Raw genomic sequence first — 12,682 nt, 5'->3', positions numbered from 1 at the left:
ACAAAGTGACAGATCTTTACGGTCCGTAAGCTTCGATAGCGACGCAGTGGACGCGCGGCGTGATTTCAAATAAAAAAACTAATTACCATTAGTATATGAAGTAAAATTAATGAACATTTGACAAGATTTTTCGTAACCCCACCTAAACATCTACAGTTTTTAAAGCCAAGTGTCTCACTTACTACTACAATAATAGTATATTATACTTACAGCTAATAAAAGCAAGTCTTTCTCCCTTCAGGCCGTGTCTCTCGCAGAACTGATCGCTAGCCGGGCGGCCATCTTGCCTCGCCTCGTCGAACTGCTCTTGTATACAGTACAACGCCGCGTGGTCCGATGTACGATTGTATGAGCGTTTTATTTCACGGATTTCTGGAAAATTATGACGAAATCAATTCAAGTAATAGTCTTTTGGTAATACACGGGAGAAGCAATTTTGTTACGTAGTTGGTATCATGTTGGAAATTACATGTCTAGTGTGAATCGATACTTCATGATGCCCGTTTTTTTATAAATTTGTAAATACAATACAAGTTTCATTGTGCAGAGCAGTATAGAGAAGTGCAGGGGTGCGATTTTCTAAAGACGGCACTATCGAGTATCAAAGAGTTTGACATTTAAAACTCACTTAAAAACTAGTTTCTACGCATCTCACGTGTTCCTGGGTAAGTTTAAGACCGATTGAAATGTAGTATAAATATTTGCGAGCTCGCATGGATACGTGCACGTATGCAGCGTAGTCTATGTATGTATGTGTCCGTGAATTCCAGCGTGCATGCATGCGTGTGTGTATGTATAGTATCAATAGTGTGTAAGTAATCACACCGTCTCTTCGTTCTCGTTCTCGTACTCGAATACGTGCACGTGTTCAGTGTAGTCTGTGGAATTTAGCGTACATGCTCGCATGCATGCATGCGTGCACGTGTGTGTACGTATAGTGTCAATATGTATGTAAACTCACCGTCCCTCCGTTCAGGCGCGTTACAGAACACTTCGGTAGCAGACATACACCGATACGTGGGTGGTACGATATACTTGATAGTAGACTACACTACATCTATGATATTTCTTACCCATAGTCGTATAGTGCTATTTTATTTTTCAAACTTTGAATTGTAGTAAGTTTAAGACCGATTCAAATGCGATATATATTTGCGAGCTCGCATAGATACGTGCACTTGTGGAGTGTAGTCTGTGTATGCATGCGGGCACGCGTGCGTGTATGTACGTATAGCGAGCATTTCTTATTCTTACTCTATTCTATACTATTCACGTGTGTGTACGTATAGTGTCAATATGTATTAAAAATGATGTATGTAGACTCACCGTCTCTCCGTTCAGGCGCGTTACAGAACACTTCAGTGTTAGAAGACAAGTGCGCGGCGACATTGCTGACAGCGACCACGTCACCGACCACCGCCGAGTGTAGCAGACATACGCCGATACGAGGGTGTAGCGATATACTTGATAGTAGACTACATTACATCTATAATATTTCTTACCCATAGACGGCTGGTCGTATAGTGCTATTTTATTTTTCAAAATTTGAATAGTAGTAAGTTTTATGCCAATTTTAAATGAAGTGTGAATATTTTTGCAAGCTCGCATGGATACGTGCTTACGTGCACGTGTGCAGTGTAGTCTGTGAATGCGTGCGTCCGTGGATTCTAGCGTACATGCTTGCGTGCATGCATGCGTGCATGCGTGCACGTGTGTGTACGTATAGTATCAATAGTGTGTACGTAAACTCACCGTCTCTCCGTTCAGGCGCGTTACAGAACACTTCGGTGTTAGAAGACAAGTGTGCGGCGACATTGCTGACAGCGACCACGTCACCGACCACCGCCGAGTGTAGCAGACATACGCCGATACGGGGGTGTAGCGATATACTTGATAGTAGACCGCCGAGACGAGTTAGTTGTTCTTGAGGTGTTAGGGCTCCTGAGAAATGGAAATCCATGCTTAATAGTATCATACTCTTTAGCCATGCTAATACGTGAGCAGTGATAGCTTATATACAGATATATTCGCGTCCCAAGCAATTGATTGACGGTTCGAACCTAAGGTTATCGATGTTTTTTTAATGATTTTTCGATGTTTTGAGTGTATTATTATATAATTATTACATCTGACGGTACGGATATGACAGTGATGACTCCTTGCATGCATAAAAGTTCCTTAAATCAGTAACTGAAGAAATAAAACTTTGACAACTTTGGGTGGTGGTTAAAGGACTCATTCCTATGTTACTCCAGGAGGAGTCACTTACTTACTCGTGTAACACGTACGTAGAGTCAACTCTTTCTCTTACTGACTGTTCGTTCCACGTGGTGGTAGAGTCAGCCACCTTTAAACTCCCTTCACTCAGTTTTTTTTGTTTGTATTGAGTAAAACTTATATCTTACCGATTTCTATAAGATCTTTGACGGCAAACTCGATAGCTTTGTTACTGGGTGGTTCAGGCAGTTGCGATAGAAACTCCGCTATTTTCTCATTCGGCGCGTACGACTTGCAGTCTAATACTGTTTGTTCTAGAGGTATTCTGGAATAAAAGGGTGAGAGTATGAGAGATCTTGAATTTGTTTAATCTAAAGCAGTTTTCGTATTTTGATGAATCGACAACGAATTATAGTCCAACAGCTTAATAGAGAGACTTGGCGTGCACGATTGATCTCGATTACAAATAATTCTGTGTTCGTCTTAAATAAACTAGCTGTTTTAAACAGGCCACTGCCGGTTGCATAAGTTTGCGGGTAATCGTTGTTTCAAATACAGACTTTGGTACATCTCTGCTATCCGCGAAAATCCAAATAAGGTTCTGTACTAAGTTGTTGGACTATAAAACACTGGAATTTTGACATAAGGAACACTTTTAATATAGGCTAAGAAAAAAGGAGGTCGTGAATTACTATTTACATTGCTACGTTACCTCAATATTTCAGGTGTAGTGTGTTGTGCGAATTCAGCTTCTTTTTCCTTAGTATACATTCTGTAACAGTGACCTGTAAATTGATATGTTATTATAAATTCGAGTAAAGAAATTTCTTTTAAAAAGACAACTCCCGCATTCAGATTTTTCCCGTGTCGCGGGGACTTTAACAAACATACAAACAACGGACACAATGCACGACCAGACTCGAAACAATTATTTGTGGATCGTCTAAATAATTACTGCGTGTGGGAATTAAACCCACGACCTCTTGACGCAATGGTATTGGCGACCTAAACCTCTACGCCACGGAGGCAGTCAACTAAAGTGAAGTAAAATGCAAATACCTACATAAAGTAAAACGAAAAGTAAACGTAAGCACTGAAGGTTTAGCAGTTGTGTGAAAATAATATGTTGGTTACCTGGTTGTACTCTCCCCGCTCGGCCCGTTCTTTGTTTAGCATTAGCGAGAGACACCCACGCTGTTTCCAAACTTGCGGTCCCTGTCAACGAATAAAATACAACTAAATACTTTGTTAAAATGATACCCGAGTGTATTGAACATTCGCTTCCCTATTGTCTAAAGCCAGGAACACATTAGGGGACGAATGTTCTGCAACGCGTGTCGCCAGCGACAATTAATTCTACCCGATTGTGTCAAGGATATTTTTAAAGTTTGGAAATAAAGATTTTATAATCCCATGTTGTTAAGCTACTTTTGTGACTGATTGTAAATTAGTGTGTTCCCTAATGTATTTTAAGCTTACAATTATTAGGCAAGACACTCGACTTTTTGAACAGCCATGTATTGGAAATAATGATTAACGTCTCTTCTTTAACGGTAAAGGAAAATATCATGGTGATGGGTTAAATTTATTATAATACTAGCCGACCCGCGCAACTTCGCTTGCGTCACGTAAGAGAGAATGGGTCAAAATTTTCCCCGTTTTTATAACATTTCTTACTGGTACTCTGCTCCTTTTGGTTGTAGCGTGATAATATATAGCCTATAGCCTTTCTCGATAAATGGGCTATTAATTATAAGAATTTTTCAAATCGGACCAGTAGTTCCTGAGATTAGCGCGTTCAAACAAACAAAAAAACAATCAAACAAACAAACTCTTCAGCTTTATAATACATATTAGTATAGATTATGACATATAATAAATAAGCTTATACTTCTAACCAAAATAATATTTTTAAACAGTATTTTATACCTGTACTTTCTTTTATCCTATTCTCCTTCTGACTGCCAGTGTCTATAACGTGCACCACATCTGGTATAGTGATGGACGTCTCCGCTACGTTTGTAGCGAGCACTATCTTGCGTATACCCGGCGACGGCACTGAGAACATCTTTGTTTGATCCGCTGTTGATAATCTGGGAAAAAAATAGTAATATACTCCCCAAAGTAAAAAAAAAATATGAACGAACGTTTATTGTAGGTATAGATTTATTTGTTTAAAAAAAAATACGGAAATACATAAATTGTGGAAATTTCAGCTTCCTAGCTATTACGGTTAATGAGATACAGCTTGGTGACAGCTGGACAGACAGACGGACGGGCAGACAGCGGAGGCTTAGTAATAGGGTTCCGTTTTTACCCGTTGGGTATGGAAAGAATGGAAAAGGTAAATTACAAAACTATATGTCGTATAGTGTCAATAGTAGAGAGCTCTTGAAAAGCGACTCTAAAGTTAGGACCCATTATTAGGAAGAAAATAATTAGTTTAGATGTTTTTTATTGCCTTTGGGACCGGTGTCTGTCATAGTTCGACGCCTGAAGGACTTAGTTGAACTAGTAGCAATTGGTACTATTGGTAGTTTTAATAACGAACTAATGGCAATTGGTAAAATTTTGATGACGAAGAAAATACAATAAGAATATTCATGACGTGCTAGGCTGAGCTGACATACAACTAAATTTCAATCAACATACGTCATACTCATAAGTGTTTGTGATTGTTACTACAAATACACGTGCTCTCCGAAGAATGCCTAATATATTGCCGTGCCTCGGGGAGCACGTGTCATCGTTGGTGTAAAAAATCACTGCAACTAAAATTTAAAACATTATAACTTACCTAGAATGTACAGGCAATATCATATGTATAGAAGAATCCTTATACTGTTCATCTAGTATTTGTTTAGTTTGTTTGATCTCAGTCCAACCAGGGAGGAATACTAGTATAGCACCCTCTTTCTCGTGCTCGTCAACCGCTGTTATTACTTGCGCTACCTGGAAAAAATAAAAATGCAAATATTTCGTTACGAAAACCTTTTCACGCTTTGACAGTCCGGAAAAAAAAGTGGAGAATCTTACGAGAAGACCTAGCTAGAAAATCATCAACCAATCAATCAACCAAAAAATGTATGGTTACTTTAATTTGGCGTCATTTCTACGAATACTATGCAGGATTATTTTAAAAACACCAATATCCTTGCTGGTCTTTAAAGCTAACGCTATAAGCAACAACTTTGGTCCTACAAGTTCTGACATAATTCTAACATGAAAAAATAAATATCTGTCTTTACATGTTTCATTGTACGGTCATAACAACCAAAAGTCTATATTTTAGCACTCCACTCCCACCGCACCCCCGACTCTGCGTAAGGTATCGTAAGATCTATTTATTAGTATCAGCTCGATAGTCCGAACTTATAAACAACTATTATTATTTATTTATCGTATGGTTAGTGGTCAACCTAGTGTCAACGTTGTACAAGCCGCCCGAAGGCCTTTGACATGGCTTAACGACTGATATCTTAATTGACAACAACCGGGACCGACTTTTTACGTGCCCTCCGATGCACGGAGGCACCCAGCTCAAATACCACTATACGGTCACCCATCTATGGAATGACCGCGCCAAGGTTTGCTTAACCCACAGATCGTTTACCGACCGGTGAGCGCAACTGGCTATAGGCGCCTTAAACAACTACATTATATACTTATAGAAGAATCCCATACCTCTTGACAATTAACATACGGCTTTCCATCTTCTTTCCTACAATTTTCCAGAGTATTAGGCAGCGTTAGGTTGAATTTCTTCTGAATATCTTCTAAATGTGACACTTCGACGGGAAAGGTACGACCCGGCACCTCTATCACAGGACATGAGTCGAAATACCTAAAAGATAATATAAGTTGGTAAACTATCGGTTTCATAATATATCGTTAACTTGCCAGCTTGTTAAAGGCGATGCATAATATTATTCTTGGTTTTGATGCAAGTACTAAGCGTGATTTTTTTTTGTTGGGATTTCCTTTAATAACGATACCAATGGTAGATATTATGAAATGCGTAAAATATTATATTATGCAGGGTGTAAATCAATGCGAAAATAATTGGTATTTATTTTCAAGCGCTCAATGCATAGTGAACCATTGAATGATATTATGAGCACTTTAGAGAAGAGCTTCAAAATGACGTCAAGAATCGATATTTTTAATAATCTTTGGAAAAGAATAGTAGTTAGAAGAACCCGAGCTCCCAATACAGAAATATAAAACGTACATTTTCATGGTTACAAAAGTGCTCTTTTATAATAAGTACGAGTAAGTATCTTAACTTACTTAGTAAACACTTGTGTGTCTATCGTAGCGCTCATAATAAGTATTTTGAGTAGTGGATTAATGTCGAGTGCTCTCTTGAGCAGTAACAGCGTGATGTCCGTGTTCACGTCACGCTCGTGAGCCTCGTCTATTATCACGTGCGTACATCCTTCCAGACCTAGGGAATAACAAAATAAAAAATATATTTTACCCATTAATATATCACTACTGGCCAAGGGTTTAATCCCGGAATGAGGGAGATGGGGCTTGATGCCACCACGCTGGCCAATTGCGGGTCGGGGACTTTGCTTACCTTCATTCAGGAACTGTTCTAAAGCATTTTTAGGCATGCAAGGTTACTTTTTTCGGAGACACAAATGTATTAAAAATTTACTGTAATAAAAATAGAAAATATATTCCATAAAACATTTCACTACACGTGCATTTAGAGCCTTTATAAAAATCATGCTCAAAAGAGAAAAACAGTTTTGCTTAACATTCGTAATCTAGTATGTTACCTGGATTTGTCTGCAATCTTCTTAATAAAACACCAGATGTGCAGTACAATATTGATCCTCCGGGTGGCTTAGGTGGTTTGGAGTGTAACCGCACTTGGTAACCCACTGTTAGTCCTACCTAGAGGTATAAATTGCATTTTTAAAAATGACGAACTATTATATGATTAATTTTCTTCATGAAAATCAAGCAGTGGCGAAAGATCACGTATGAATGAAGATGAAGCAAAAATATTTTGGGATAATGGCAAGTGGCGTCTTATGGTCTATGTGACCTCCACGTGAATTTTTGTACGTGTACATAAACTATTTCAGAGTCGGAGTATTTTTTCCTTTCTATATGAACCCCGAGTAATCAAACAAAATTAACTTGACTGGTTTATGCTCTATTATAACATCAAAAATTCTCCAGTTAAGTAACGCCCTAAGTCGTTTTTAGGCTCATACAGCGTTGATCTTTTATGCTATGTATTAAGAACTATTTTACAAATGTAAATACCTCTTCACCCAATTCCTTAGCGACTCTCTCAGCTAGTCCTATCGCAGCCACTCGCCTAGGTTCCGACACTATAGCAGTACTCCTAGCACCACAATGTTTCAGTATAGCTGCAGGCGCTCGAGTCGACTTGCCGCAACCAGCCGCGCCCACTATGACCGCTACCCGAGAAGTGTCGAGGGTTGATGTTATTATATCCCTGTAATTATAATGTCAGTCATACAGTCAATTTGGGTAACTTTGAATCATTTGGGTAACATTGAACGTGGGAATTTGAACTAGTTTCGATTATTTTTTAATTATGTTGTTAAAACCATTTGGCGATTTAAAAGAGTGGTCAGGAGTTTCTTGCCAGCTCTTCTCATTGGCCCTACCTTCCGAACTGGCGGTAAATTCACTCTTTGTATCATTGACTATCATAAGTGTCAGCATTTGACCTAAATGAATAATTGATTTGATTTTGATTTTGATGTAACCAACACAATTGATAAAAGTTTGCAAAACTAAAATAAACCTTTATCAAATCCTAACAAAAAGTAACGCCAGGAGGCAGCCCTAGAAAGACATACACAGATCATATTTTTTGACTGCCTCTGTGGCCCAGTGGTTTAGGTCGCCACGCTGATACGACTGCGTCGGGAGGACGTGGTTTCGATTCCCACAGGGAACAATTATTTTTGCGATCCATAAATTATTGTTTCGCGTCTGGCTGTACTTTGTGTCCGTTGTTTGTATGTTTATAAAAGTCCCCGCGACACAAGAGAAATTTGTAGTGCGAGAGTTGTCTTCTTAAAAAATAAATAAAATAAAAATATCGGTTATGTTTTGCAAAAAGGTGAGGTGCGTAGTACTCGTAACTGGCGGACAAGATGTATGGATGTAATGGAGCAAAGGAAGTTTGTAAGGATCGCACCAATTGATGTACTCTGGTAGGGACCAGAGAACGCCTTGCCGAAACTTGTGCCTTTATAATCAGAAATCCAATTGAAGATATAGATATAGAGGAGATTGTAAAAATACATAATACAACAAATTACAGTATTAGTTCATTGAACCTGCCTAGCAAAATGTCTCATATCAGAATCTGATATCTCTCATTACTTAAAGGTTTTATTTACCCAAGTGACATTATAACAGCTATTACGATAAAGAAAACAGATGTTTTATTCAGTAGTATCATTATTACGTTTAGTTTATGTATTAAGCAGGTGATATTGTTAAGGAAAACAAAACGGCGATGACCTAAAGCCATGCTGAAACGAGAAAGGTTCAGAGCAGCTGGTGTACATTAAATTTTCGGCCAGTTGTATTTGCAAGATCCGTCTAATTTGTCTAGTAAATCTAGTAATCACACCTATGTCATAGTTTTGTACAAAGGCAAATGAACAATCTGAAACTAAATATAAGGCGAGCCTGTATCCATTGCTAAACGAAAGCAGTATGAATGGACTTTCTATGAACAGATATGCTCAACTAAAATAAGTGAAATACTATATGAAATCAATCCGTACAATTTCTATCACGCGCACACACCGCGAAAACAAAAGAGAAACGACGTATATCCAAAAGAAATCTATGTCACCTACATTTAACGTTCTCTTGCGCGAAAGTTTGGCACAGCGGTTGAAACCGAGAGTTGAAAGTCACGTCACAATGACGTATGAAACGTCATCGTGACGTCTTACCAGCTGGCTATCGAAAGTGAAACGAGAACGAGAGTGCACTTGCGATTTCGTTCGCGTGACGTATAAGTGCACGTCACGCGATCGTTGAAATCGAGAGTTATAAAAGCGAAAGTGTTCTTTAGAAATCTAATTGTGGTAGGTCAGTTATTCAATACGTCACTGCTGGTAAGATTATTATTGTACGTCACTGTTTGAATATTGTGACGTATGTTTTCTTTTTTTTATGTCAAATTAGCAAGGACTAATACATTTAATAATGCGTTGAAGAAACATCTGCTATGTAAATATTGTAAGTTATAAGTATGGAACTATTATCATGATTTTTACGCATAAGTCACAGAAGAATTTCAGTTATTTGAAATATCTAATAATCATTTAACAACAATATTCTTAAAATCAAATCCAATCTCAACCTTATAACCATTTTTGACATAACACCTAAATATTACCGCACGACTAAATAATATTACTAATACTTTGGTAACCAAAATCAACTAACTAACCTGCTAAACTTCAGAAAACCTTAACTGACCTCGCTTGCACTTACTGCAGCTCTTCAAAACCTAGTTTCCTATTAAAATGCATTTGAAAGTGGCACATACAGCGGATAATTCGGTACAGTTTCGGTACAAAGGAGGTCGCGATGTCACCCAATCTCTTTTTGAGGTTAGACCACCGCTCACTTCGGCTTTCGACAGCCTTGGAGAGCCGAAATTTTGGGAGCGAAAGCGAGAATCAGTTTCGATTTCGCTTAGACGGATGGTCCTAGAAATCTTTGTGAGTTTTGAAGGTTTTTTGAAGCTGGTGTATGTTTTAAAAGCGTATAATAATAAAAAAAAGGGTTAAAATTGTATCATAGATTGTTAATGCATGCTTGTTTAATTATGAACAGTTCTCAATGTAACAGAAGTATTTCTTTTTTTTTGAGAAATAAATGTCTTTAAACCGAAAATGAGTGAGCTGATATGTGTTGTATATTAATGTAAAACTTTGAAATTAATTTTATATTGATGGTTTTTAGGCACGAGATAAAATTGCCAGTATAAAGAGTTTTAAAAATGGGATTTAAAACTTAGGTAATGCTACTAATCAAGGCCTGAAGCCTTCTCTCCCAATACGGGAGATTTATGTCCAGCTGGTAGAAAAAATTGGTTAAAAAAATACCCAGCATTTGCTTTGACAATATATTTTAATCAGCATTAGAATTTAACAAAGGTTTATTAATAAAATGCAGCGGTTACGGCTTAGTCTAAAAGGATAATTTGGCGCCGAAACATATTATTATATAAAATATACGTCATACGAAAATACGTAATTTTTATTTTTAGCTTATAAGGATAAAACTGGATATCCCCGGCACGCGACAATACCTTTTATTCAATCGTGTTCAAAAAACCAGATCAAAAATATTTACGTTAAAACCACGTGCGTCATTGTCTAGACAAAAATAAAATACCAAAATATTAGCAGTTTTTATAGATTAATCATCAAAGCATGCATTATTAATATACCTATGAAAGTAAATCGACGACCATACAGTAATTTTGACTTACTAGGTACCTACCTACCTTTTTTTGGAAATATAAAAACGCCTGTGTAAACTTTAACTGTCTTACCCCCGGTTTCTGAGGTAGGTACATTTAGCGGTAGTTTATCTATTCAATAGCGTTAAAACTCATATAAAAAAACGCTATTGAACGCACCGAGACCGACTTTTTACGTGGCTTACGTGCACTCCGAAGCTCGGAGACGCCTAGCTCAAATACCACTATGCGGTCACCCATCTATGGATAGACCACGCCAACAGTTGCTTAACCCACAAATCGTTTACCGACCGGTGAGCGCAACTGGCTATGGGTACCTCGACTGTATTATTTACAAATGTGTAAGGTCTGACCAGTTAGGTACAGTGTTGTCTTCTTCACTCATATAGTTTCAAAATTGATTGAAAGTGACAGAACATTGTACAACTAATCAGTTTCAACATCACGTTTATTACTAAGACAGTATATGTACAAATTTGATTCATCAAGAATTCGGGAACCCTAATTAGTATTTCATTTTATTGACTCATATTTAATATACATACAATACATTGACTCATATGATTGCCTCCGTGGCGCAGTGGTTTAGGTCGCCACGCCACTAGCGTCGGGAAGTCGTGGCTTCGATTGCCACACGGAACAATTATTTGTGCGATCTACAAATAATTATCTCGGGACTGGTAGTAGGTACTTCGTGTCCGTTGTTTGTAAGTTTATAAAAGTCCGACACAAGAGCAATTCTTACCCCCGGTTTCTGAGCACATTTAGCGGTGGTTTATGTATTCAATAGCGTTTTTGTATGAGTTAAAACGCTATTGAATAGATAAACTACCGCTAAATGTACCTCAGAAACAGGGAGCTAGTACAGGAGTTGTCTTAAAAAAAATCTACACATTTTAATTCATCAAGAATTTGGGAAACCCAATTACCTACCTACTAGTTTATTAACTCATATTTAATAGAACCAGTAAGATGACGTCATTAAATTCGCTCCCGTTTCCTCAGTTCGTAAAAAGGTCACCCGGGTACGGTCAAGGTCTTTTATTGGGTTTAGAGGTCACGTTATGAGGCCGCGTTCGCGATTTTACAATCCAAGGTCATTTGGCTGTGGGTTACGGGATAACTAGAGCGCTATGTAGGACAATTTTGTTACAAGGTTTTCGTATTGGGACGCTTTTGCGCTCAGGTCGAGGTCATTTCGTATGTGTGTTGATAGTAGAGTGTATGTGTGTCTCGGCCTAGATTCAAAAATCGAGGACGAGTGTTAGATGAAGATTTGGATGTATGAACGATTAGGTTTAGTCTTGGTTTAAATTGAATATTGGTATTTTAGTAAATTACTTTTTGAAATACCTATATCCTAGGCAAGGGAAATTTGTTTAATTATTTTTTACTGGTTGCGTCTGAACACTTTTACCTGCATTTAGGGTGAATATACTGAAAACTACATACCTACATACATAAAAACACGCCTTCCCCCTATACAAATCCTCCTTAATTTTATATTATTATGAAAAAAGGAAAAAAATAATTGAGATACAACGTCTACAATACAAGATACAGGTCATTTTAAAAAACACTTATTTAGATTAGCACGAAATCTACAGTTGATTGGACAATACGATTTTAATTACAAGAAGACGGACGTTCTCTAAAACCTTAGCTTCTAGATTGCTCGTACCTTGAAAGACCCCAAGATAAAATATATTTATTTCACATAAAATAGGGTACATGAAGGCGTTATTTGCTAAATTTCGGTACCTATTTGAGCCTCAGTACATGTTCTAATTATTTCAACCGTACTACTCTGCATTTCTCTGCAATATGTTGCAAAGTAAATAATTACTGTAGTCATTTAATCAGGCGCTTAAAAAAACTACATCTTGTACAATAATTAAATCTGGGACTCTAGAAATACGTATGTGAGCCACATAAAACTACGAATATTCAGAAACC

General features: G+C 37.6%; 1 protein-coding gene across 1 annotated transcript in view; it reads right to left on the bottom strand.

The window, feature by feature from the left end:
• Positions 1-12,682, bottom strand: part of LOC142983208 (ATP-dependent RNA helicase DHX30-like) — a 40,993-nt gene that overhangs the window by 24,080 nt on the left and 4,231 nt on the right. Inside the window, exons 8-18 of the mRNA XM_076130099.1 lie at positions 7,501-7,696; positions 7,005-7,122; positions 6,508-6,664; positions 5,902-6,061; positions 5,015-5,169; positions 4,147-4,310; positions 3,352-3,432; positions 2,930-3,002; positions 2,406-2,542; positions 1,753-1,941; positions 211-372 (exon numbers count right to left, since the gene is read on the bottom strand). Coding sequence (XP_075986214.1) covers positions 211-372; positions 1,753-1,941; positions 2,406-2,542; positions 2,930-3,002; positions 3,352-3,432; positions 4,147-4,310; positions 5,015-5,169; positions 5,902-6,061; positions 6,508-6,664; positions 7,005-7,122; positions 7,501-7,696 — 1,592 coding nt within the window. The remainder of the gene's footprint in view (positions 1-210; positions 373-1,752; positions 1,942-2,405; positions 2,543-2,929; positions 3,003-3,351; positions 3,433-4,146; positions 4,311-5,014; positions 5,170-5,901; positions 6,062-6,507; positions 6,665-7,004; positions 7,123-7,500; positions 7,697-12,682) is intronic.

This window comes from Anticarsia gemmatalis, chromosome 23 (genome assembly GCF_050436995.1).
Source record: "Anticarsia gemmatalis isolate Benzon Research Colony breed Stoneville strain chromosome 23, ilAntGemm2 primary, whole genome shotgun sequence".
Taxonomy (NCBI): domain Eukaryota; kingdom Metazoa; phylum Arthropoda; class Insecta; order Lepidoptera; family Erebidae; genus Anticarsia; species Anticarsia gemmatalis.
This window is presented reverse-complemented; position numbering and strand designations above follow the sequence as displayed.